The 27,407-nt window shown below is 33.3% G+C and overlaps 1 protein-coding gene across 3 annotated transcripts in view; it reads right to left on the bottom strand.

The window, feature by feature from the left end:
- LOC110111261 (high mobility group B protein 15) overlaps positions 1 to 26,106 on the bottom strand; it is a 30,188-nt gene extending 4,082 nt beyond the window's left edge. The window contains exons 1-7 of one of the 3 annotated variants that reach the window (XM_020843042.2): positions 25,837 to 26,106; positions 12,550 to 12,628; positions 3,477 to 3,639; positions 3,296 to 3,382; positions 3,104 to 3,205; positions 2,745 to 2,931; positions 2,582 to 2,646 (exon numbers count right to left, since the gene is read on the bottom strand). In XM_020843042.2, the coding sequence (XP_020698701.1) occupies positions 2,583 to 2,646; positions 2,745 to 2,931; positions 3,104 to 3,205; positions 3,296 to 3,382; positions 3,477 to 3,639; positions 12,550 to 12,628; positions 25,837 to 26,039 (885 nt within the window). In that variant the 5' untranslated portion in view covers positions 26,040 to 26,106 and the 3' untranslated portion in view covers position 2,582. Of the gene's footprint in view, positions 1 to 2,581; positions 2,932 to 3,103; positions 3,206 to 3,295; positions 3,383 to 3,476; positions 3,640 to 9,672; positions 9,810 to 12,549; positions 12,629 to 25,836 lie in introns of all 3 variants that reach the window. The other 2 variants (XM_020843043.2, XM_020843041.2) reach the window with 2 other exon arrangements.
- Positions 26,107 to 27,407: the final 1,301 nt, after the last annotated feature.

The raw sequence follows: 27,407 nt of genomic DNA, 5'->3' as shown, positions 1-27,407 counted from the left end.
TTTATCGATTTAACATCCGTGTTGATTTACTTGCTTCCGTGTCGTATTGTTATATAGTTTACATATTCAATTGCTACTGCATGTGATCTTTACTATTTCTGTATTGATTCTTGATCATATGACTGTTATCGTTATGATTTGACAACGGATATGCATATTGCTCCTTTGTCTTGCGTTGAGTTCAATTGTAGGATTTGGATATTTGCTGGGCTCTTGAGCTCATTGTATGTGGTTAAATGATTTCAGGTCAGAGCAAGGGAACAGGAGTTAGAGATTGACCATGAACCTTCAGGTTCAAGTTCTTATTATTTTAGTTATTCTTTTGTACTCATGACAGATTAGTTGTGATATGATTGTATAGATCCTGAGTAGTGTTTATGATTTTTTGGGAAATGAATACAAATGTATATATTAATGTTTTGATCGATAGTTTTATTTCTGCTGCTATTCATATTGATAAAAAAAATTAGTTAGCTCTGGTTATTATTTATTAAAATATATAATTCTTCTAAATAAAATTATGGGGCGTACACCATCGATTCACTCAAATTTAAATAACACCTCTAGAGAATTGTGTATTGCATTAAACAAACTGAGAAAGGCAATGCAATTTATCATGTATCATCCATAAATCATATGAAGGTGCATAATCTCACCAGCGATAGTAAGGATACTCACCTAAAGGACCCATCACTAGACAAAATTTGTTTAATATTTAAAACAGGTGTTACTAGCTGGAATGTTGAAATTTTACTTGCATAAATATTTATAGGAACTTAGGAGGCTCATGTGTGTGTGTATCAGATTTTCAAAATTAAAAGTTGTATCCATGATTGAAAGAAAATCAATAATATATGTACCTATTCAAAGATTTTTTAAAATTCATATAAGTTTGAAGCTAAGACCTAGAGTTTTTTTAATATAATATGCAGAAAGCATTTGAGTCGAAAATAAGCTAGCACATAACAAACTTTACTATTTTCCCCAAATTTCTCATTAATATGTGCAATAGTTATATATTGAACTATTTTTGTAGAGGGGGGTCATGTAGTTCAAACTATTTAAAATATTCAATTTAATCTCTTAAACTCTTTAAATGTGATCCAAACAATCCCATTGTTAAAATCATTGTTAAATTTTACAAAAATTTCACATAAAATTCATGAATAAGGTGGGATTGAATATATTTTTTTGAAAAATAAAGTTTTGATACATCATGGTTTGCATGAAATACACTTGGTGCATTTTTGCTTGAGTTAAATGAGGGTGTTAGTAGAATATGGATTGTTAATTATGATAATTGTAAGTTTTCCCCTTATTTAAATAAGAGGACATGGAATTTGAAGCAAGGGATATAGTAATGATGCATTTAAATTCAGAAAAGCTTCATTTATAAACTTCATGGTTGATTCCAAGATATCTGCATTGGCATAACAGACCTTTTTGTGTTAATTTGTGGATTACTTCGAAGACAGCATGAAATTTATATTCTGATTTACTTGATAAATATTAAATGCCAAATTCTTCGAAGTCTTTTTTTTTTTTTAAGCCATGCAAATTGTTGTAGACTCTCTTTTTGGGCAACAATGGCTACCATGGTTAAAGTTCTTCAACAATCGTAATTACAGTGTCTCTACCACTCCTAGCTATAGTCCTGCTACAGGTTTTTCTTCAAGTTGTATTGATGCTACTACAGGAATTACTAAATTTCTATTTAAGGATTTGATGACTTTGTTGCTATGGTGCTTAGCTAATTTGTATTTTGCGCATTAGGGTCATGCTTCAACAATTTTACAGACATGTTCTATTGTTGGTGCTTACCAAGTCCTTGCTCTATATTTTCTGGTTGCAATTCTTATAACTTCTTTGGGTGGTTTTATACATATATTCAGTGGAAAGTCTTGGCATTTTTGCCAGTGACAAAATATATTTATGCCAATTTTGTTAACAGTCGAGATTTGAATATTATTTGGAATTTAAATTAAACAAAAAGAGAAACAACCGAAAAAGTAGATGATTATAAACATCAAAACTAGAGGCACTTAAAAATTTTGATTGATTCACCAAAAGTCTGACCACCTATTTATAGAAGAAGCCATCTCCTTACACCGGAAGGCCAGGATCGTCTTCAATTTAGTGATATCTTTACGTTATCTATTTCTTTAAATATTTGAGATTACTTATACTAGAGCTCTTGATTCTAGTCAAATTTGATACAATTCAAATTTTACTTGCAGTGTAAAACTTTAATCGCTTGCTAATTCTATATGAATCAAATTTCACATTGATTTATTTGAAATTAATCATATGTTGCATTATCATCTGTATTCAAATTCTCATATTTATGTTTTGCATCTAAGAAAAATGAATTTTTATGTATTTTGTACATCTAAGGAAAATGAGTTTTTATGAATTTTGTGGTGTTCGATCTGCTATTCCTAATTTTCTATGTGATATGCGTTCATTGCACCATCTTAACTGTATTAGTAAACTTAGACCCTTAAACATCCTGTATTAAACATCATGTACAAGCATGTTTGAGCGATTTAATTAAAGAAATTAAATTTTTTTTTTTTCATACCTCATTGCTTGGTTGAGTGAGTCGGTTCCATAAATCTCCCAACTGCTTGCTTATTTTCTTTTCTTCTGTGGATAATGAGGGGTTGACTTTCACACCATGGTCAAAATATAGATTACAGCTATTAGATTTAGAAAGAGAATGTTCTTCTATGGCTTGGGAAGACCTTTTCCTTCTTCGTTGACCAGAAGATGAAGAAGATAACGTCTGACTCTGAGAACCATCAGAATGAGCATGATATAGAACACCGGTGAGTTTTTCAGAACCATAGATAGCAGTCACTAGATATCCATTTTCAAACTTTCCTGTAATTTCCCCTCTCAACCAAGAACCTATTTCTAGTGGTGGATATCCTGCATATCAACAACCAAATATTTCCTCTATTAACAAACCCATTATACTTCATAAAACATTGTACAAAACTGGCATCATTACTATAAGAAATGCTACAAATTTATCTATAAATGTATGTATAATGGGTCTACTTTGTTGCATGAGCTACGTATATAATAAAAGACTGAAAACCTGGTAACTGAAGTCCTGTTGAATTCTTTTGCTGTGCTATCTTTGTAGGATCTTGTTGCTTTAATGGTTCTTGGTCGATAAGAACCTCACCAGAAGAAGAATCTGCAAAAATATTCAAAATGTATGCGCCTAATGATTAATGGATACAGAAGCATATCACGGGGCAAATGAACAAGAATCTCTTTGGCAAACCTGCTAAATGTTTTCCACTGGTGCCATGAGCACCAGTAGTTCCCACCTGATTTGGTTTTGATGCTGAAGGACTACCATAATTTGTACCTGGTAAAATAGTTTTCAGCAAAAAATAAAAATCTTTGCAACGTCAAACTAACAAAAGATACCAAGTAAAGAATTAAAGCGCCAAAGGTGGTACCAGTGATTGGGTCTATCGGGTCTTTATTGCGGAAGAAGTATACTTCTTCATAATGTTGAAGCAGGGAGATGTAGTACTTTCTCAAAACAAATGATGCATTTGTAATTGTTGATGGAAAGTTGAAGGCAGAAATTACATCTTTCCATATTCGATCTCTAATAACCTGTGATTAGTTAATGAGATGATAAAGTTAGCTAAAGCATATAATAAAAATATTATAGTCATTCAAGACAAGAAGTTAGTGGAAGAATAATTTTCATGTTAATTACACTAACCTCAGAATAGTGGACAATCTGTAAGGTTAATCAATCTGCCAGGTTAGTCAAGTTCACCATGACCCCAAAGTTAGCTTTAGATTATGTTTAATATTCATGACTCGATAGCATCATTTTGTTCCCGATTGTGGTTACTCAACGAGCCACAGCACCAAATATTTGTATGACACATAATAAGATCATAAATCATAAAGTCTTCATTCTCATTTTGCTATGTTAGCACACTAGACATTCAAGTCTCATTACCCTGTGCCAATTGGCGGTCATTTTATTCTCTTCTAACAAAAATGAAAAAGCATCTCCAACTTCTATAACTCCATCTTCTGCACCAACCCACCGACAGTGTGGCTGTGCTTTCCCTACAGCTTTTTTGGATATTATTTGTTATTTTGATGCTAATTCCTTTCTTCAGAAATTTCCTTATTTCTGTGATTGAAGGTATTTCTCTTCTAGCGCTCCCTGTATTCATGGATAGTAGAATGTGTAGAAAGCTGTAACGAAGTCAATACTTGCATCTTTGATGGGCCCTTCAGATTTTTCAGATTGTCCTTTTTCGATATCTGATGATTAGGCGGTTTTAATTGTTTTATTTGCTAATTAAAAAAAATGAAAGAAATATGATGCAAAAGCATAAAACATTTGAACATCAAATAGAATTTTGCTTTGATGTGCAAATCTCCTTCCATGATTTTACTCCTCAAATAAGTGTGAGACTTGAAATACCAGGATAAGTAATACCTCCTTACTTAGGCTTGCTTTTCGAGTGACTTCTTACTTTTTTTTTTCTTCGTCTCATCCTCTCCTAGAGGGTTTTCATTATTGGTTGAGAGTGAGGTCGAGTCTTTTTGGATTTCTTTTTATTGCGAAAAATTTCAAGCATATGTGAGGGTGTGTAATTCTTAATTTTCGAGAATTAATTTCTAGTAAAAGGTCATAAATCTTTTGCCTTTTTTTTCCTAGAAGATAGTGAATACATGTTTAAGATTAATAAATTGATTTTGGGAAAATAACAATTTTTTTTTCTATGTTACTAGTTACATTAACATTGGAAACTTTAAACACTAAGATCTACCTCAAAATTTCAAGCATATGTAGACCTTTCTCTAAGAGTTTATATTAAGCAAATACTTTATAGATGTGTATGTTGAAGTGGTCTCCATTCTTCAATACATCTATATATATTAAACTTTTTTGAGTCTTTCCCCTCATCTTCAGATTCATTACATTAATAAATACACAATATTTTCTTTGGGTTCAATCTCTATCAAATCATTGCAAGTGGTGTTGCTATATCTAGACTCTCGCATCCATTTCTGTCTCTTACTCTTGTTAGGGAAGTTATGGATTGGCACTTAATGTGGCTATTGGCAAAAAGTGAAATTTGAATTCAAATCCTTATATTGCAGTCTTATAATTTTGTTGGTTGTGATTCTATCGATTGCTTCAAGGCCCATTCATAATTAAGAAAATAGTCCTTGAAGATTCCATAAGCTGAGGTTAGCTCTTTTGATTACTAATATGAACATAGAATATAATTATATATTAAATACTCATGTGCAATTGAGATCTTCCAATATGTAGGCAATGCTCTCTCTACTCCCTTGAGGGTTTCTCATGACTTGCATACTACTCAAGATTCATTCGTTGAGTTAATAACTTCACTTGTTAATGGTATAGCTTTGATAGTTGGGTCTTCCAATTTATTTAGAGTCATGCTTGGGTTAGACATATGCGAGCTTACCAAGGACTATGCTACAAAACTTCCTATTTCTTCTCCAATCAATACTACAGTCATACTCGCCAATGGTACACGAGGATGTTCTACTGTAGAGAGTTTTAATGATTTAGCTTGGTTCAATATCAAAATTTGATTAAAAGTAATTTTAATCTAATAGATAAAAGATTTTAATAAGTTATTCCACATCAGGATATTAATCGAAAGAAGACCTTCTCCATTCTCCCATATTCATTAGATTTCAAGCGAAGCATAATAATTGGGAGAAAAGGATCAAAATCGTCCCTTGACTCTTTATGAAAGACCAAAATGGTCCAACTTTAAAGGACCATTTTGATCTTTCTTAAAAATTTAAAAGACAATTTTGATAATTTTTGTTGATAATTGACATATTAATTTTTACGTTCTAGACTTGGCACATGAGTCAGCATGATCCACTTTTTTAGGATTCTTTTACTCTTGTTTACTTCTAATTAACTTAATATGATATATTTTCTTCTTTTTTTATATATAGCAGTCTTTATACAACTGCATTATTATGTATCTTTTTCACTAAATATTACAAAATTTCATTGCCCAAAAAAATTTGCTATCAAAGTTTATTGTTCTTTTATAATGCCAAATAAAAGTAGACTAAAAGATCAAAACATTTAACAAATCAACACACGAACATTACTTACAAAATGTGAAGAAATAATTACAACATCAAACCTTTATACCAATACGTGGGGGCAACTACATGAATCATTTTTCTCCATTCTATCCTATTAAGAATCAAATTCTCATTTAAATCTATATATCAATCCTTTATACAAGCAGGCAAGGCCATGAGGCGAGCGTGCAAGGGCTAGCAGGCAAGCGCGAGGCCACGAGGGCAAGGCCGGGCGCAAACGCAATGGGTAGGACAAGATCCGAACGAGTGAGGGCAGGTCAAACAAGTTGTTTTTGGGTTCTCGGGTTAACCTGAACCTAAATCGATACATCAATCGGGTCAAAAAATTAAATCCGAACCTAACTCATTTGTTTAAATGGGTCGACCAGAACCCGAATTTTTCAAAACGGGTTATGGTCGGGTCCGGGTCAAATTTGTTGGTCGTGTCTGATGTGATGCATGAATTGAGTTACACATGATTAAAGAAAAAGAAATTAAATAAGAGCTTAACCGTTTATAATATCATGCTTCAAATTAAAATCGGTTACAAGAAGTCGTAGAGTTATACTTTGCTTAGGCAAAGGAATTACAATGAAAATTGACCGGGCAATTTAAGCCAATACAAAGGAAAAAGTAAAGTTTAAAGCTAGTGAATTGAATCCAACAATTAATACGGAGTTGTTCACCTTGAGGCCTCTTCTCTCTTTCCTACGAAACTAGGTTGAGCGGCGGAAGATCGTCCAAGCTAGTAGTGAGGTTGCCACGAGGAGGGAGGAGCCAATGATCGTCTCCACGAGGAAGGAGCTTGGAGGTGGTGGAGGCGCGGGTGGGTGGCCTTCGATGATCCAGTCGTAATCTGAAAACTGTTCGTCAATGACGTCTATAAGAGTGGGGAGGATTTGATTCAACTAGACTTCCACGTTGTCGTCGAACTCAAATCCCACATCGAAGAACGGCGATCTAAGAATGTGAACGTGGCCGTAGATGTCGATCTTAATCCCGTAATCAGTAGCGGGATCCGCCATACACCATGTATTGGGAGCCGGTTCGTCACTACAAGCTCAAGGGGATGAAGGGGTGGTGTGGGGATGAGGGAGAGATTGGGTCGGCGGTAGAGAGAGGTGGGGAGTTTGTGATTTGTTGAAGAAAACTGAAATTAATTTCAGTTTTAAGGGTTTTGGGAGGGAAAATACAAGAAATTTGAATTTCCAGTTGAGTGCAATTAAGGCATTAATGGAAATTAAATTAGGGTGAGGTTAATGGGGAGCCGGCGGTAGAGAGAGAGGGGAGGGGAAATAGAAAACTGAAATTATTTTCAGTTTTGCACAATTGTGGGGAAGAGTTATTTGGAAGTAATTAGGATTTCAAATAGGAAGGGGGCATTAATTGGGTAATTAATGGGGAAGCAAGATTGGGGGGCCGGCGGCATAGCTAGGGAGAGAGAGGGAGTTATGGAGAGAGGGAGGGGGTTTTCCAAATATAAAATGATGACTAGGAAAATCTGAAATAAAATCCAAATCAACTTAAATTTAATTAATTTGGATTCATTCAAAAAAACCTTCCAAAAATAGAATTTCCAAATTTGGAAAGAAATTGAAATTTCAAATTTCAAATTTCAATGAGAAGTACGGGAGGGGATGTGGGGAAGGTGGTGGAACCGAAAGGAGGCCGGCGGCAAGGTGGCCGGCCGGCGAGGCTATGGTGGCCGGCGGGTGGATCTAGGGACGGCGGCAACAGAAGCTTGGCTTCTTGCTTCCTCTTCTCTACTTGGGGTCTTCGGTGGTGGAGAGATAAGAGACTAGAGATTTCAAGCCTTGGGTGATTGCTACAAGTGAACTCACAAAGAGATCACAAAGAACTCACTAAGAGATCTCTACGATATTGAACTCACAAAGAGAACAAAACATAAAAAATTTTCATTTCAATAATTCATTAGCCTCATACAAGATACATGAGCCCTTTAAATAGGCTCCAAATGACAACAAGTACAAAAGTCTACTATGCCCCTTGGGCTACAAGAGAAAACAAATACCCACAAGGGTAAAATGGGAAAAACTGAAAGTAAATAAGTAATAATAAAATGCAGATACAAATAGTCCTCAGTGGTACAGGCTCTCCATCATGGCCGTCGATCTCTGGTGTCGTCTCTGATAGACGCGCCGGAATCTCCTGTCGATGCCCCCATCAGTGTCATATGTTGACACCCCTATCTTCAAATGAAGAGTAATTGTTATTTTTGTACTTGTGGATGTCCAGGAGATATTGGGCATGTACACAAATTTAGGAAAAATATGGCTAAATTATCTACTTTCTAGCAACGACAATGGGTGCTTTTGTTAGATGATCAATTGTCATAATGTAAACTAATAATGATGCATATTAGTATATTCAAGAAGCAATGCAATAATACAGTATAATGATCACAAACACCTTAGCACCATAAATTACTATAATCTTATTTTTTCCTAGCTGTTCCAAAAAATTTTGAAGCAAAACAATACGTCACGAAACCTAGGCATTTTATCAAAATATAATACAAGCTAAAACATACCACAACAGCTATTCTCCACTCCAAGCCCTCAAAAAGAAACAGAAAATTACAAAAATGAATGCAAATAAATAAAAGGAAAAAACATGTCCTCTAGACAACCAGATCACCATAAGATCTCTCATATGCATACTCTACCACACTCTCAGTAAGAACAAATCAACAAAAACAACTAAGCAACATAAAATAGATCAGGACCAAACCAGCATATGATATATGAAGATCACTGTCCCTAATGCATGCAATTAAAAAAAATAAGAAAAGATGTAAAAAGATTGAAGACAGATAACTTCTTTGCAGGCGAGGACAGTCATCCTCCTAATGATTCTCATAGCCAAGAGGCACTACCGCACTGGGTATTTTGGTGACGGCGGTGGTGGTGAAAAGAGATGTTTTATGGATCGACCCTCAATTGCCAATTTGCAAATGCGTCCATGAGAAATGTGTTGAACTAGCTCACATAATCATAGTGTTAATGGCTGCTCTCCATAATATAGCTCAGATTTGTACCCATTCAGGATTTAGCATGCCATTGTTGTTAATCCAAACAATCAAGCTGGCTGCTCAGGCCTGACACTCTTCCAAACTTGTGAAGACTTCTCCTCCTAAAACTGAATAATGTTAAGGTTTTAGGGCCTCCAAGGCTGCTATGGCATCTAGGATATCCTCCTCCTACATTAGCATCTACTCAATTCTCCTGTGTAATGGCGTCTTTAGATACAACACCTCCTCTACGGTGCTAATGGAGACATTTGTCTTTCAAGCATAATCCATAGATCAACAATAGAAAATCAAGTCTCGTAATCATTATTTCTTGCAACTTGTGGAGGATTTGGAATAATTTTTTTGAATTGTGAAATTCAATGATGTGCGCATTTCAGTGATGTTGCACAGATGCCCACTTGGCAGCAACTTGGTTGATATAAACATATGACAGGCTAAAGAGATATTTGTCAAACCAACAACAGGAGAGTTAATAATGGTACCTTGCCAGAATTTTCAACAGGTTCTTGGAAAAGTAAGGAAACAAATGACTTCATCATAATCAGGTCCTGTCGCAACAAAGTTTGAGTAGCCATATTCATCCATATTTCTTAGCCCATAGTATGTCTTGACCGTCGTCCTGTTAAAAGAGATAAATTTTGCCCTAAGAAACTTGCATCAGCCACATGCTCTATTGCATTGGCGTAGAATTCTCAGATAATCGAAATTAAGCATGTTTTTGGCTATTGGACAAATATTCCTTAGCCAAAGGCATCGATCATCCCTTGAATTTTCCATCCTAGCAATTCGAATACTCACTCAACAATGCAGGATTTTATCAAGATGGAGCAGTGGTAACGTTCAGCAGCTACAGTGCTAATGAAATGTTTTGGATCGAAGGTTTTTCAGGATGACGTAGCTCCCATTTAATACTTGTTGAGTACTATTTAAAATTGGTAAGGGCTGAGAGAAAAGAAATGAGCTGCACGTATAAGCTTTAACTATGTGAATTTAGAAGCTAAGGAGGCATGAATGACACTTGGAATTTGCATGCTTTAGTTAGATAGGAAAGCACACATGGCATATAAGGGAAAAAGGGCCACATGCAATAGTTTATCCAATAGTTCTACATGCAAAAAATTTGGAATCTAGCTCAATTAATGGACTTTGGGCACCTGGGCACTACGTCGAGCACTTTGGCACCGAATCTTGCTCCTCTTCATGAAAACAAAACTAGTGCCTATGTGTTTGGATTGGGCATCTACACACCAGTTCAGCTAGATGATTTTTTTTTTTTTTTTTTTTTTTTTTTTTTTTTTTTTTTTTGAAAAAATAGTAACTCTCAACCTAGCATTTTTTTTTAAGAGTACTGAAATAGATAAATCGATTGTCTTCCAACAAGCGCTTATTTTAACATCCTCAGTCTGACTCAGTCCAACTCAAACTATATTTGATTAGGTGAGTTTCTTTTGTCGATCCACAAGAATTGCTCGGCCACAAAATCATTATCTTCAGAGTTGGTCCAAAATGCTCCTATGGGTTATGCCCAATGACTAAGGTGTGTGAAATTTCCTGCCAAAATACACCAAAAACTCCCACTCGATTGCTAACTTGCCACTGCCTCATAAACCTTGAACACTAATTCCCCCTCCTACACTCTAAGGTGCAACTCGCTCTTATGGATATCAATTTGGGTTCTCTCAGTTACCCGAAAATGATCGACCCATAATGATGGGATACTTTGATTTTGCGCCCTTCATAACCAAAATGACGAAATATGTTTAGAAAATGAACTTATCAACATTTACCAATACATCCTAAACAATTCTCGTAGGAAACTTCATTGAGTTGATAACCAGCTGCAATGAAATAGTCGTTGGTTTTACTTCCCTGAGACCCAAATTCCTATGGATTGAAAGAGAAATGAGATTAATCCTTACAACAAGAACACCTAACGTGTTGTCAAATTGCATATTTCCAATATTGCAATGAATAGTGAAGCAACCTGAATCTTTCAGTTTTGTTGGCAGCTTTCTTTGTTGAATAGCACTACCTCCCTGGGTGAATGCCACCATCTCGTAATCTATCGACTTATTGTTGGAGAGGAATTTCTTGAACTTCGCATAGATGGACATCTGATCTAGTGCATCAGCAAAAGGGATGTTGATGTGTAGCTTCTTGAACATGTCCAAAAACTTAGGGCTTGTTTGAGATTATTATTCTTTTTTGTTATCTCTTTTGTTTTTAAAAACATGTTTGTTTGATGCCTTTTTCAAGTTTCTTTTTAAATTTTAAAAATAAACTATGTTAATTTTAAGAACACTCAAACCAACTTTTTGATGTTTTTTTAATATTTTTAAAAGCAATTACCACCGCTAGCCACCATTTCTAGCCACTGTCAGCCACCACCACTGGCCAGACCTTTGGCCACTGCCGTCCACTGCCACAGCTCTATAGGCAATCATCGCCATCACCACAGGAGTGAATTGATTTAATATTTTATAAAATATATATATATTTTTAAGATACAAACATATTTTATTTGAAATCATAACAAATAAAAAATAAAAATAACCCCAAACAACCCCTTAACAAACTAATTGTCCTACTAATAAAATAAAATTAAAAATTAAAAATAAAAGTGACCCCAAACAACCCCTTAACAAACTACTTGTCCTACTTTTGTTTTTGAAAACACTATGGGTATGGTAGCGATGAAGCGAAAAGAGACGAATCATCACAACAGTTTTGTCTTGACCTGCTCATTCTCCTATCCTCATGCTCTTTTGCACTAGTCATTTCACCTTCTAGCTCCTTGCCCCTTAGATCACTCAGCATTTTTCCGCTTCTCAGTGTCACAGCTTTCACACGCATACCTAGATTCATCTTTAGTTTTGCTTAGTAGAGCTCCAGGCTGTCTAAATGCTAGCTGCTGTGACAACGGACCAGTCCAGACCTCAATGTTTCTGATAACAATATCCTTCCTTTAGAGAGAACATCGAAGTTTCTTGCCATTGAAGGGTGGAATCCTCTTGGTAAGAGTGAGCCAGGCAAGAGCATTTCTCAGTGAGAACTCACCTTTTCCTTTTGTTTCGTTTGATAAACAAGGAAAAAAGTGAGGCTCTGATTTGAGCCTCGTTGTTTGTAGCATGTTTAATGTCCCATCAACTTAACATGGAAGCATTAAGATCCAACCAGAAAGGGTTTTCATGCGCAAACAAAAGTGAGTGTCTGTTATTCTCTTGATGGCAAATCTGGAAGGCCCAGAGAATGAAGACAAGCACGACAACACAAGCAGCGGGTTTTTTTTTTTTTAATTCAAAAAATTTATCAAATTCCTATTCAGTTCACCAGAATTTCAAAGAAAAAGTAAAACTTACTTTTTGAAGTCCACCACGGGAAGTAACTTCAACAAATAGGCGGTGTAGATTAAGAGGTCTTCCTCCAACCCTTGGTACCCTATGTAAGGAAAGGAATTGTCTGTCAATAAGAGCACAGCTCAAGAGTAACAGCAAGAGCATCAGATGGTCCAAAGATTAAAATTAGTTATTCTTAAATCAACTAGTTGAAACAATAATGCTGTAACAGTTAGTGAACTAATATAGTTAAGGCCATGTCATTCACAATGAAACAAGTTTTCAGTTTTTTAGAATAAAAAATAGGCTCGAGCTCGAAGCTCGTGAGCTTGTTAAAGAGTCGAGTTCGAGCCGACTTGGCTCACTTACACTCCTAGCTCCAATCCATCCAAACCTAACAAATACCAGAATAAAACTAAACAAATATGCTACAATAATAACAATAAAAAATATGCAAATTTTACTGCAATGGCTTTTTTTTTTTTCTAATCTTTCAACAATGAATTCATTTACCAATCATATTGGTGTATCTTTTACCCTTTACTGTAAAAGCATAAGCCACTTAAATTTTATTTTCACATTTTATTCAATACAACTACTCCTACAAGCCCTCCACAATATAAAAATTTCTCAACCTATCCCTCTAAACTTCGCCACAAGTCTCTTTAAGATTTTCTTCTACATCACACTAAGCCGAAGAATACCAATGACTTCTATAGCGTAACATTACTCCTGAGACATCTCTTCAATTTCACAATCCATCCTTGATTGCAACAATTATATCTTCATCTTTATTCCCATTCTTTCATAAAATGGATCCAATATATTTAAGCCTATTGTGTTTAAGTATCATTCGACTTTTTAAAAATATTGATTAATATTATGAATTTAATCATAATATTCTTATTATACTTGAGCCATATCCCAACATTTTAAGGTAGGCCCTTTTTGAATCCTCACATTATGTATTCGTATAATAAGTTGTAGGATGTTTTAACCCTATTTTGTGCAAATTTTATTGCATAATTTTTAGCAATGTAATATGTCATTTTGATGCAAGACAAGCTATAAGGCACATTAACAAATTCAGGACTGAGGAACTAATTATCATTACATTTTGTTATTTCATTTTATTTTTATGTTGGAAAATGAAAGTGAGCTATTATATATTATTTGGAGGGAATATTTTAAACATAAAATCTACTTTAGAACAATATAAATCAGCCCAAATCAATCCAAAAATTGGCAACAACAACTCTTCGTAGTAAGTCGACTTAGTCATCAGCGCATATTGGTGTCGATCATCAACAACCATGGACAATCGACAATGACATACACCGATGACCGCACTGACGTGCACCGACAACAGTTGAGTTTTTCAAATATAACTTGTTCTTTTTTCTCATGTTTCTTGTTCTACTGCATCCCAGCAATCCTTCAAAAACTATAATCCAAAAAATGGACTTATACCCTTTCCACAAAACCCTCTCCTCCTATGTCCACTTGTTGTAGCTAGTTCACATAAAATATTTAGAACTTCCTAACCACATCTAATTAACCTAAAATCACTAGCATTAGTTAGTTAACATCCAAAACCTTTGATATTGATGTATTCGCCATTTTCCATCAATAAAAACCTAGCCCTCCACTACAATAAAGTTTCAACTAGAAATCCTAACTTGGTCAACATTTTTTCTTCGCCTTTAACCAATCAAAAATCTTCCACCTTCACTCCAATAACAACAGAAATCTCCTAAAAATATTCCCATCATTTGATTTTAGTGACGAAAAGATCAAAATCCTCTTATTCTTTGCCACAAAAGAGAAGAAAACTAACCAATCCAAATAGGCACTAACATTATAAAGGACACCTTATCTTTGAACTTCTCCACCAAGGCTCTTCACCAATAAAGCACATTTGTTTGAAGAGGACGATATCTTATGCTTCATCCACAAGGCATCTTGAAATCAAGTGATAATATTTACTTTTCGTTACTATTAAATTATTTTGATAATATTTACTTTTCGTTACTATTAAATTATTTCACTTTAGTAGAAATCTCTATTAAAGAAATTCAAGATATTGGAATGTCATGTTGGAAATTCTAAAATTAATTTGTTAGTTCTCTAAGTAGAGAACACCCCATAAAAGCTAAAAGACAATCCTACTTCAATACCTACCAACCCTCTTTGATATATGAGAGTTCCATGCCATGTACGAGCGTGTAGAAAAAAAATATTCCATACAACGTCTTGAATGTATTTTTAAAACATAAAAATCAAAGTAATATTTTTGTGATTAGTAAGTTCTATGCATGTTTATCTTCACTTATGAAAATGTTATGCATTTGCATTTCATTATTGTATAAGCATTTGTCCTTTTCTTTTTGCATAATCATTTTTGCACAAAAATAATTAAAAAAATAAATAATTCATTTGTATATTTGTACGACTAAAAAAGTTTCATCAAACAAATCTAAACTATCTAATGAGAGTTTGGAACTTAACTGATTCATTATGACCCCACCCCTCACATGGAAGTTTTTTAAGTAAAATATTTATTCAAATTATCCAATATTTTTTCTTGTATATTTTCATCTCATCATTTTCATATTATTAAAACACTTCAAGGCCTACTATGCATTTGTAATTATGCATTTCAACACCAAAATACCTATACACTCAGATAAAATTAGAAACTTATACATTTGATGTTGTCACAGCATTTACAAATTTTGATATAGGCTCAAACAATTGAAAATTCTCTTTGAGTGGCAAAATATGGATGACTATCAAAGAACTAAATTTGATAAATCAAAATTCAAAGGAAATGCCTAAATACAATAAAAAATGACTTCTTAGAAAGAGAACAAAAAGTTGGGTGAAAACCCTAACATAGGTAGATATAAACAAAAGTTTATAATCAAAATAGAACTTAAGAAAGCCAGTCTAATACCATAAGATATCCCCCTTACCTATTAGGAAAAATCCTTCTACTTTTGATGAAAGGAGATTAAAAGAATTTAACCTCATGATGAATGATAGAACTCATACAATTCTTGATAGGTTGAAGCATATAGATAAAAGATTAAACAATCTTATGAAATTAATAACCTTTAAGGATGACCAAGAACCTCTCTTCGAAGACAGAAAATATTAATCCCCAATTAAATGTGTCTAGCTCAGCTATTGATCCATCTATCTCAGACATCTATCCTAATGAACTTGAATCCCCATCTAACTTCAGTATTCATGTTAATGAGCATTTTGTTGCACCTCTTTCATGTAACTACTATGGTCTAAGAACCTCTGAGTAATTTATATGTACTCTTTCCTAGTAAGCTCACAAATGAGACTCCAATTAGATGCACACAACTATGGTGATCTCAAATCATCAGTTTAACTTTTTAAACATTTCCTGATGTCATGATTGATAAGACTTCTAATTTTTTAAATGTTAATGTACTACTACCTTCTAAGTTACAAAGATATGTAATTGTCCTAAATCACTAACTTGATGTATCTAACATTAGTGACAAACTTTATAAGACTTCTCTTCTTGAAATATCCAACATATTATTGCCCATTGAGATACATACATATGCTGTGAACTTAGATCCCCAACCTATCTTTATTGGACACACATATTAAAGAGTCCAACTATGAGCCGTCATCTCTATATGGCATAAAGGTCGATTAGAACTTACTCCTAAACCTCCATATGTCTCACCAAATTGGGCATTATAAACCACATTATGACACTGATTGTATGTTCTTAATGCCTCCTTATTTGATTCAGAAAACTAATCATTCATTGTATACCACTACAATTTCATTTGCACTTCATGCAAACAACCTATAGTCACATATTATACAATGAGTTGACATAAATAGAGATAACATTAATAGAACTATTTTATTTACTTGTAGAATATAATAATGATTAAAATTTAACTTACACTCAATCCCCTGGCAATGAATCCAATAAATACTATAATGATGAGTAAAACCCTTGACTTACTGCTTATTTTTTTGTTTTGCCTCCTAATGTATTCTATACAAATGTTTTCAATGCATATGATATCTTCTAACCTAAAAGGTTTATCAAACATTAGAATTGGAAAATAAACACACTTGCAGGAGATATAAGTCCACTTCTTAAATTATTACAATTATCAATTATTATATAATTAGTTATAAACATTATACCATTGAATGCATCTAAAGCTATGAATACTCCACCACTTATATAGATGCATGGAGTGTTAATCCTCTCACTTAGAAGCTGTAATATTTATTTTCAAATATAGAGAAATCCGGAGAGGCCTGCCGCTGTAGCATATGAATGAATTTTTAAGGAGGGATTTTGATGTATTTTCTTATAATATTTCGTCTTTTTCAATAACACTTCATGTATTATTTGAACCACAATTAAATTAATAAAAAATAGTTATGATCTAGTTGAACTTTATTGTAGTGGAGGGCTAGGTTTTTACTGATGGAAAATGGTGAATACATCAATATCAAAGGTTTTGGATTTAACAAACTAATGCTACTGATTTTAGGTTAACTGGATATGGTTAGGAAGTTATAAATATTTCATGTGAAGTAGTTACAACAAGTGGACACAGGAGAGGCTTTTGTGGAAAGGGTATAACTCCATTTTTGTGAGCTATGTAATGGATTATGAATTTTGAAAGATTGTGGGGATGCAGTAGAACAAGAAACGCGAAAAAAATAACATGTTTTGTTTCACAAACTTCAACTATTGTCGCTGCACGTCGATGCAGTCATTGGTGCTTGTCATTGTTGAATGTCCATGGTTGCCGATGATCGACACCAACATGCACAAACAACTAAATCGACGCACCTACGAAGAGTTGTTGTTGCCAATTTTTGGATTTATTTGGGTTTATTTATATTGTTCTAAAATATATGTTTATGTTTAAAATATTCCCTCCAAATAATATATGATAGCTCACTTTCATTTTCTAACATAAAAATAAAATGAAACTATAAAATATAATGATGATTATCAAGCTCTTTGGTCATGAATCCATTAATGAGCCTCTTAGCTTGTCTTACGTCAAGATGAAATATAAAGGATATAAAAGATACTTTTTTGAAGAAAGAGCTTTTATTAAAGAAGATTTAAATGGGCATATTAGTAGAGTAGCAGAAGATTTTACAAATATTTATGATAGTTATGGATTTTGAGTGACTAATGACTGTTGTAGAACTATATTAGAATTTGCTCTAACTTATGATTTTGTAATTACTAATACTTTATTTAAGAAATAAGAGAGATGACTCATTACTTATAAGATAGTTATATAAAACTCAGATTGATTATTTTCTTAAAAGAAGATTAGATCGTTTAGATTACATAGATTGTAAAGTCATTCCGACTAAAAATCTATGTGCCCAACATCACTTATCAGTTTTAAACTTTAAGATGGTATGATAGAAAATGAAAATAAAATAAAATAATGTCCTAAGATTATGTGAGGACTGAGGAATTTAAAAAATGTTAATAAAAATATTTTTAAAGTAAAATTCAAGATCTTAAAATTTAGGTTGTCCATGGAGCAAACTAATATTATCTAAAAAAACTAGTGATATTATGAATATTGCAAATTATATGTTAAGAAAATAAAAAAGAAAAGATCTTAATAGTATAAAAAATTGGTTGTGAAATTAAAATGTGTAAAAAAATAACAAATAAGAAATTTTGTTATAAAGTTATATTAGAGGTAAAAACTCAAAAAATTAGAAAACACATAGAGGGGCCTATAAGAATTCAAAGAAAGCAAAATATGATATAAAGAATTTATTTTTAGTGGTTTCTATAATAGATTAAATACTAAGAAAGGTGAAAGATGTATGTATAGGCTTTAAAATGAAATACTAAAAAAATGAAAAAATAAATTAAAATAATATCCTAGGCTTTAAAATGAAATGGTAGAAATTAAAAAATAAAAGTAAAATATTATCCTAGGATTATATGAGGCATTTAAATAATGTTAATAAAAAAATTTGTTTTTGACTTTAAGATGAAATGATAGAAAATAAAAAATATAGTAAAATATTTCCCTAGAATTAGATGGGGTATTTAAATAATGTTAATGAAAATATTTTTTAATAGTATGATTTGATATCTTAAATTTTGGGTTATTCATGAAGCAAACTAATATTATATAAGAAAAATAGTTTGTGATATTAAGAATGTTAAAAATTATACGCTTAAATAATCAAAAGGAAAAACTATTAATAGTAAAAATTATTGGTAGTAAAATTAAAATAGGCCAGAAAAGATAAAAAATAAGAAGTTTTGTTATAAAAATTGTGTTAGATATAAAAGCTTGAAAAATATATAGCGGAGCCTATACAAATTCTAAAAAAGTAATATATGATGCAAAGAATTTAACTTTTAGTGATTTATATAATAGATTAGATACTAAGGATGGTGAAAAATGTATGTATAAGTTGGTAAAGCAAGTAAATATAAGTAAATTTTAGTTCAAGTGAAATGCACTGAGGATGAAAATAAAAAAATATTGTTCTTAGAAGAACATATTTAATATAAATGAATGAGATATAGATTTGTTGAGAGGTTTACGGAGAAGCATAGAGAAAGTAAAGAGGATCTACATATAATATTTATTGATTTAGAGAATGCATATGATAAAGTTTCAAGAGAAATGCTCTACAAAGTTCTAGAAAAGAAAGTAGTTAATAATGCTTACATTCAAGTCAATAAAAATATATTTGCAGGAGTTATTACTCTGTCCAAACACAAGGTGGTTTAACCAAGTATTTTCCTATTTCAGTTGGATTACATCAAGGATCAACTTTAACTTGCAAGAGGATTTAACTTGGTGTATATTTTTTGTTGATGATATTCTTCTTGTTATTCAAACTGGAAAAGGAGTTAATGAATAACTTAAATTATAGAGATAAATATTAGAGTCTAAAGATATGAGTTGATCTAAAACAAAATCCATGGAATGTAATTTTAGAGTAATTGATCTAGTGGCAAGATTGTGACATTGGGTGATCAAGTCATTAAAAAAAATACATGTTTTTAGATATCTCGGTTTTATTGTTCAAAGTGATGGTGAAAAAGATGTAAATATAATGAGTAGAATTCAAGTGGAGGAATGCATCGAGCATATTGTGTGATAGAAAAGTCCCCTCAAATTTAAGGAAAAATTTTATAAGATGGTGTTGAGATCTGCAATGCTTTATAGCATAGAATGTTGATTATTAAAAGAGATGCATAAAATTAAATTAAGTGTTACAAAGATGAGAATGCTTAGGTGAATGAGAGGCTTTACCCTTAGAGACAGAATGCAAAATGAGTATGCACGTGAAAAGATTGGAGTAGCTCCGGTGGAAGATAAATAAGAGTTGCCTTAAATGATCTGGTCACATAAAGAGTCGACCTTCCAATAACCCTATTAGGAGAGTAGATGTATTAGATCTGGCCTATGTTAAGAAAGATAGAGGTAAATCTAAAAAGATTTGATTAAAAAATATTAAAATGACATTTTTATTTGATTTAAATGAGAATTTGACTCTTAATATAATAACGAAGAAAAAGAATTTATGTTATTGACCCCACATTGTGGGATAAAGACTTATTTTTGTTGTTGTAACAGTTTCGATCCCACCCAAATGATATAATATACTCAATCTTTTCATTGATAAAGGTCACTCAAATGAGAAGTCACTGAGTGCTCGGTCGCTCTTAGAACGAGCTCTATTCAATTTCCATAATCTTGTGAAACTCTAGGCCTCTTCATTTGTGTTAGAGACCAATTCATCAATTTATTGATGGTCCAGCGAACACTTGCAAACAGAACTACTTTTCCAAGAGCTTAACAGAAACTCCTGATTTCTTCATCTGCATTGGCAATAACAATAGATTCATTGGCACTGAATTTGATATCCTTAACTACGTTTAAATTATTCTGACGTAATAATTGAAAATCATCCATTCTAGAATTTCTAATAATCAATGCCATCAAATATTACCATAGTTGCATGGATCAAATGCAGGTTTCCAACCTAGATTGAATCTATAGATGTTTACATGAAAGATCAACCACAAGAGTTCAATTTTTCTCACAATAAAGGATTAAAACCGCTACTTGTTTTCCATTAGAAGCCCATAAGTTATGAAAGCATTTGTTCTTTAAATAATGTAGGCAATGTAATGTTTCAGGCATATTCTTTACTTAAGGTCCAGGATATAACAAACTATCCATTAAAAAGCAAAATCTGGGGAATTTCAATTATCTCGCTTACTTTTTCAAGCCTCAAAATGAACCTCAAAGAGCTGTCTAGCAACTCTGTGGCCTCTCAATCTCACAATGATGCCTCCGGGAGTCATCAATGTACTGCTTTCACGAAATATAGTAAGCTTACATCAAAACATCTCTTCACACCCTGTACAAATCTTGCAATCCTTTTTTATTCAATAATTAAAGAAATTTTTGCATGGCAGGCCCATCATCCTCAATCATCGGGAAGATATAGCCGCGCTTTCTGAGTGAAAATAGCCAAGGTAGACCTCATTGATGTTGAATCCTTTGTAACTTGCAAATAATTTTGACTTATAGCATTTTTTTATTGTTATGTGCTACTTTGTGTGCTAGGGAAAAACAAAGATGGCCAAGATATAGATGGCACTGGCAGCCAAGTAACAAAACTAAAAAGTGTGCACCAACAATCAAGATATTATCCGATGTGAGATCAGTATACAGTCTATGAAAGGAACCGCACAAGAAAGCCTTGTTTACCCTTTAGCAGATTCAGCTATTACTTAAATTGTGAAACTGATGAAAATTCAAAAACATTTAGGGAAATATGTTTAAATTCATATGTCCACCTTCTTCAAAAGAGCTGCCATTCTACTTTACCACCTCCATAATGCTTTTTTATGCATGATGCATCCAAAGGAGCTCTGAAAAGGGTGAACACTTGAATGAACCATTAATTATGCCAAGCTCAAACTCCAAAGCATCTTGATGGGGACATCGATAAGAGGTTTCGACGCGTCTATCAGAGGCGATACAGGAGATCGATGGCCATGATGGAGAATATTTAATTTTGATGCATTTTAAGTATTAGTTATTTTATTTTAGTCTTTTTTCCGTTTTTTCCCTTATGGGTAATTCGTCACTATTGTAGCCCAAGGGGCATTCTCGTCTTTTAATTTTTTGTCATTGTGAGGCCTATATAAGTGGCCATGTCTTATGTATTGGATGATGATTAATGAATGAAAATTTGTTTGTTTCTTCTTCTTCTTCTTGCATGAGAGCTAGAGAGAAGGAAGAGAGAGCTAGAGGTGAGCTAGCACAAGGCCCACCAGTCGTTGGAAGAATCCGCGGCTCACTTAACTCCTCTTAATCTCCCCCCCCCCCCCCCTCTCTCTCTCCAGCCGCCGGCCTACTAGGGCCCTCTCCATTTAATGCTTACTTAAGGCATTAATTTCAAGTTAATTTGAAATCAAATTTCGAATTATTCTCACCCCAATTTCATTCAAATCCTGAAATTAATTTCAGGTTTTGGAAATAAAACCCCCATCCCCTCTCTCTTGAACCCGCCGGCCCCCAATAATGTGCTCTCCCAATGTTTCCTATTGAAGCCTCAACTCAAATTGGATTTGAAATCAAATTTCAATTTGATTCCCTCCAAGGTTAATTAAATCTAAAACTTATTTCAGATTTATTTCAGGTTTACTGAAATCTGATTCCAAACCCCAACCTCCCTTCCCCCTTGAAGCCGCCGGCCCCTCTCCCTCCTCCTCAAGCCGTCGACTTCTCTCCCCACCACCATCTCTCTTTTTCTTCCTCCTTGCGTACCTTACTTCTCAAGCTTATGATGAATGGCCGATCCCGATGTTGATCATGGTTTCGCCTACAACGATCGTGGGGAGATAGACATTCTTCTCTCTCCTTTCTACAACCTCGATTGGGAATACGACGAGACAATGGAAAGATACGTCAAGCGCATCCTTTATTTCTTAGCACATACGATCGATCTTCAAAAGCCTAAGACGCCTTGGCTTCTCGTTGGGAGATCCACCGCTTCTCCGTCCGTGGCTACCGCTCCATCAACGAAGACCTTTGGTACTATCTTCCTAGTGGCAATTTCTCTCATCGTATGCTTCATCCTCAACCGCTAAGCCGTACTTTGAGTGTGAGTGAGTATGGTAACTCATCGTGAACTTTCTAAACATTAACCGTGGGATTTTATTACAACATATTAGTTTTTACTGAGATAATTTCAGATCTATCTTAATTTGTTCTAAATTTCTAGTCTTGTAATTGCTTACCATAATAAAATTGACGATTGAGAGTTCTTTTATCTCGCCTTACGAAACATTGTTCTTAAGTAGCAAGCATCGTGTATCTTTTAATATTTCTGTGCAAGTCTTATTTGTCTCACATCACATCTTGTATTTGGAAAAAGCTCAGCTGCATGAACAGTACCAGATTTACTGTAACTGATATGTTATTCACATAATGATTCAACAATTGTTTAAGAAAATGCTCTAGGATAGCATCGTGTACTATCTTACCTTGTTACCTAATTGTGGTTTACACGCATAAGATCTTCATTTCTTCCAACAGAAATTATAGCTTTGTGCAAAACTGAGCTATGCTTTCTTTGTTGTGAATTATGATAATTTGTGGAGCCTAATTTTTGTCCTAGGAAGAAAATGCTCTATACAGACTTAGTTGTAGGTTGCTTCAGGGGTTGGAAGGATATCGGGCTTAGCGGCAAAGCTCATGAAAGGTTTCCAATATTTGTATTTATTTTATTAAGAGTATTTTGAGAATTTTATTATATTTTTTTAGCTATCCTAGGTTTTCTTCTCATAAAGAAGGGGATCATCTTATATCTCCCTGAGATATTAGGGTTGTAATTTAATACAATCAACCACATCAAAATTTACAATGGCGGCAGCAAAATATAGCCATCAATTGGGTGAACCTATATAAAATTCTTGCTTTTTTTTTAACTATCTATTTTTTCTATTTTTTCACTCTGAAACCTATAATTTCCAGCAAATTATAGTTTGAACACATTAGAGTACTAGTCACCAAGTTGAACCTAATACAATAGTAGCCACCAACCTATTTGACTCTACATCTTAGTCCCTAAGGATGAACTCTGATCACTATTGTATCGACACTATATCATTTGTTCATCTAGCTAATGTGGAATTAAACCCAAAACTCTACCTTACCAATAAATATGAGAATTCATGATGATGCGATAATGTATGCTTCAAAGCCAAATTTTGCTAAGCTTTCCATGCATTCTCACTTCACAGCTACCATGGCCCAAACTCAAAATAGAAACTTAAAAGCATCATAAAAGTGTTAAAGGACTGATAAAAACAATAATAAAAAGTAGAAATGTATTAGCAGTTTAACAAAGAATAGAGAACAAAACTTCTTAAAAAAATCTAAATGTAAATAAGGCACATCTTCGGAGATCAGACTCTCATTTCATTCACCACAAAAACTAGTTCTCACGATACATTTTCGAGAACAACATAACTTAGCAGTACAAACCATAATGTCAATTAAACTGATCAACAACATAACTGTAGCAATCGATCCTTAATTCTATACGATTGGAATGAGATGGATTTTTTTTTTTTTTTTTTTTTTTTTTTGCAAATCACTAATACTCTATCTATAGTCTCCAAAGAGCTATCGACAAAATAAACATTAAAAATAAAAATTAATTGAGAAAACAAAAGAAACTGATTAGTAATAGCAGATAGCAGTCTAAACAATGCAGGAAAAAAAAATTTCATACCATTAAATTTGAGATTAATCAAACAAAGCTGCATCAACTCACTCAACCAGCAAAAAGATGGTAAAAAGACAAAAAAAAGAACATTTTCCTTCATGGATGAGCACTAAGAATGAAGAAATAAACCATCCTAAAAGTGCTGAAGAAATATTGTCAAATTTTGGAATATCTCATTAATTTTGAGAATAAATTAGACTAACAGTACTAGCACAAATATAAATAAAACCACCCAACTATACTACAGCTGAGATTCCACCACAAATAAACCGGATTCCTCAGAGAAAAGTCAATATTTTATCCATGATTGAGCAGAGAGATGGACAGATCAAAAAGTTAGGAGAGTACAAACGAAGACAAAAGAGGATCTAACGCCAAAATGTCAAAAAGTTACGGATGCATTCATGTAAACTAATTAAAGAAAAACTACCAATCAAGGCATTAGATACCTAACCCACAAACAAAAGAAGGTACAAACCCAATAATAAGATTAAATTTTTCCATTACTGGACAATGGATGATGCCTAATATGGAAAGATAACAATAACTAAAGGTGCCAGGAAACAGAGAAAACAGGTCAAAACTTGAAACACCCAAACAGATCACGATAATAAGATGAGAAAACCATAAAGAATTAGAGAATTAATTATGGTAACAGTACAACTATAAATTAAATGCGATCACTTAACAATCTTCACACCAGCAATTGTATCTAGCCCTTCCGCCTCAGAATAGCCCGAGGGAACCTTAGAGAAGAGCAAATAGCTTCAGCCATGAAGAAGCAGAGATATAAAGATCACAAAGCCCAAAAATGATATGAAAATAGAAAGAAATAATGATGCATAATCAAGCAATCAACATTAAGTGCCTAACAAACATAAGTCCAACAACGTTCATGAAGAAGATTAAATCTTTCCATCACTGGATAATGGCTAATTTGGAAAGATTTGAGGTAGACGAAATCGAAGCAAAAGAGCCAAACTTCAACAAAAAAAAAATCCAACCTACTAATATTAAGCCATCTAGAAAAAAAAATTACTTTTTTTAAGAATCTAGAAAAAGAGACCACAATCACCGAGGTTGAGAAAAGCACACTTGTATTAAACTTATTGTAAAGAGATCTGCGACAAAAATGACGCATTATCATAAACTCACCGAACAAAAACTACCAAGACATTTATTACTCAACTCACAAACAGAAGCCGAACCGAATCCAAAAAGACTAAATACTTTCTTTACTGGATAATGGCCAGTTAGGAAACTTTACCCTAACAATAAAGGTTCCCGGATGCAGAGCAAACAAGTCAAAATTTTACGCAACGGCACAGATCAAAGATCAGAAGGTGAGTAAAATACCAAGAACCTAAACTCCTTCCCGCAATCATCAATCCAACCTCCAAAAAATCACCCATTAAAAAGAAACAACCTCTAGAACAAGATCCAATCCTCTGCTCAAGTTAAGAAAAATCCACTTACATAAACTTGGTACCAAGAGATCTGTGTAGGGCCTCCAGAGTTGCCAAGAATAGCACCTCATCCGATACCACATCTTCATAGCTTGCCGTGGCCTCTGTAGCAGTTGGCTGAGCCGAATTAACCGGAGGTTGGGATTGGATTGGGACCGCCGCTAATGGCGGAGAAGTTGTTATCGGGGAAGACTGGCCCTTGTCAACAGACATGATTATATTTTAACAAGAGAGGTAAAGAGCTAAAAAATAACAGAATGATGGACGGGTTGCCCTAACAAATCTTGATGCTTTGAGTTATGATGTGGATGTATTTATTGTATTTACATGATGTTGTATTAAATTATTAATCATTAATGTGACATGAAAATTGAAAATTAGGGTTAGGGTAAAGAAAATCTATAAATATAAGAGAAAAATAGTTTTGGAGATAAGATCTGATTTTATATATATTTTATGATTACTTTAATTTAATTTAAAGGTTAAGTTTGTTTAACTCTGTCTAAGAATGGGCAAATTTTTATGTCCGGTCATCGGACGTATCTCTACGTACGGATACCAATAAAATATTATTTTAAGTCAAGCGAGTCAAAAGCGCAGGTATAGCACAGGTAAAGCGCAGTCAAGCGCAATTAAAGCGTAGATAAATTGCAATCAAAGCGCAGTTAAAGTGCAGTCAAAGCGCACCTAAAGCGCAGTCAAAAAGCACAACCAAAGCACAGTCCACGTAGCAAGTTTTTATTGGATGTCCGGACCTATTTTTAGATCTGATGACTGGACCTAATAATTTTCCCTAAGAATGGTGAGTGATAGAACACTTCAGTTTAAAATATAATTATTATTTTTTTCTTTTTTATAGGCTATGGAATCTCATTTATTCAATTTTGCAAAAATTTATAATTTTTTAGGGTTTTAGAATCAATTCTGATGTAAATTATCGGCAGTGCGCAAACTTCTATTAGATTCGAAAAAGAATTTTTTTGGATTTGGGTCGAGATGGATAGAATATCAATAGTGAAATAGAAGTCTGATTATTCAAACAGAAAAATGAATAAAACTTTTAAATTATAATTTTATTTTTTGCAATTATTATAAATTAAATTACTTTCAATTTGGTACAAATAAAATTAATTTATTTATTCAAATTAATTCTTTTTTTATGTAATTGATAGTATTAGTAAGTGTATAAATTAAAGCTTCGTTTAGGATAGCTTTCTTATTACTTCTTAAAACAACTTTTTAGTACAAAAAATTAAAAAAATTTGTATTAAAAAGCTGTTTTAAGTAGCAATAAGAAAGTCACCTCAAACGAAGCCTAAATTTAATATGAAACTTTTTAGTTTCAATTAAATGGCTCCAAATATATGATGTATGTTAAATTTTGAAGTTTGACAAATTTATTCGGCTTATTATGGCTCAAAATATTATGGCTTCGCTTAGGACGACTTTCTTACTATTTTTAAAGCAACTTTATGTTACAAAAGTTTTTTGAATTAAAATTTTTTGTACTATAAAGCAGTAAGAAAGTCATCCCAAACGAAGCCCAAATCTTCAACCTTCGTCCCATCATCGTCACAAAAA

This window comes from Dendrobium catenatum, unplaced genomic scaffold (genome assembly GCF_001605985.2).
Source record: "Dendrobium catenatum unplaced genomic scaffold, ASM160598v2 fragScaff_scaffold_970, whole genome shotgun sequence".
NCBI lineage: Eukaryota > Viridiplantae > Streptophyta > Magnoliopsida > Asparagales > Orchidaceae > Dendrobium > Dendrobium catenatum.
This window is presented reverse-complemented; position numbering and strand designations above follow the sequence as displayed.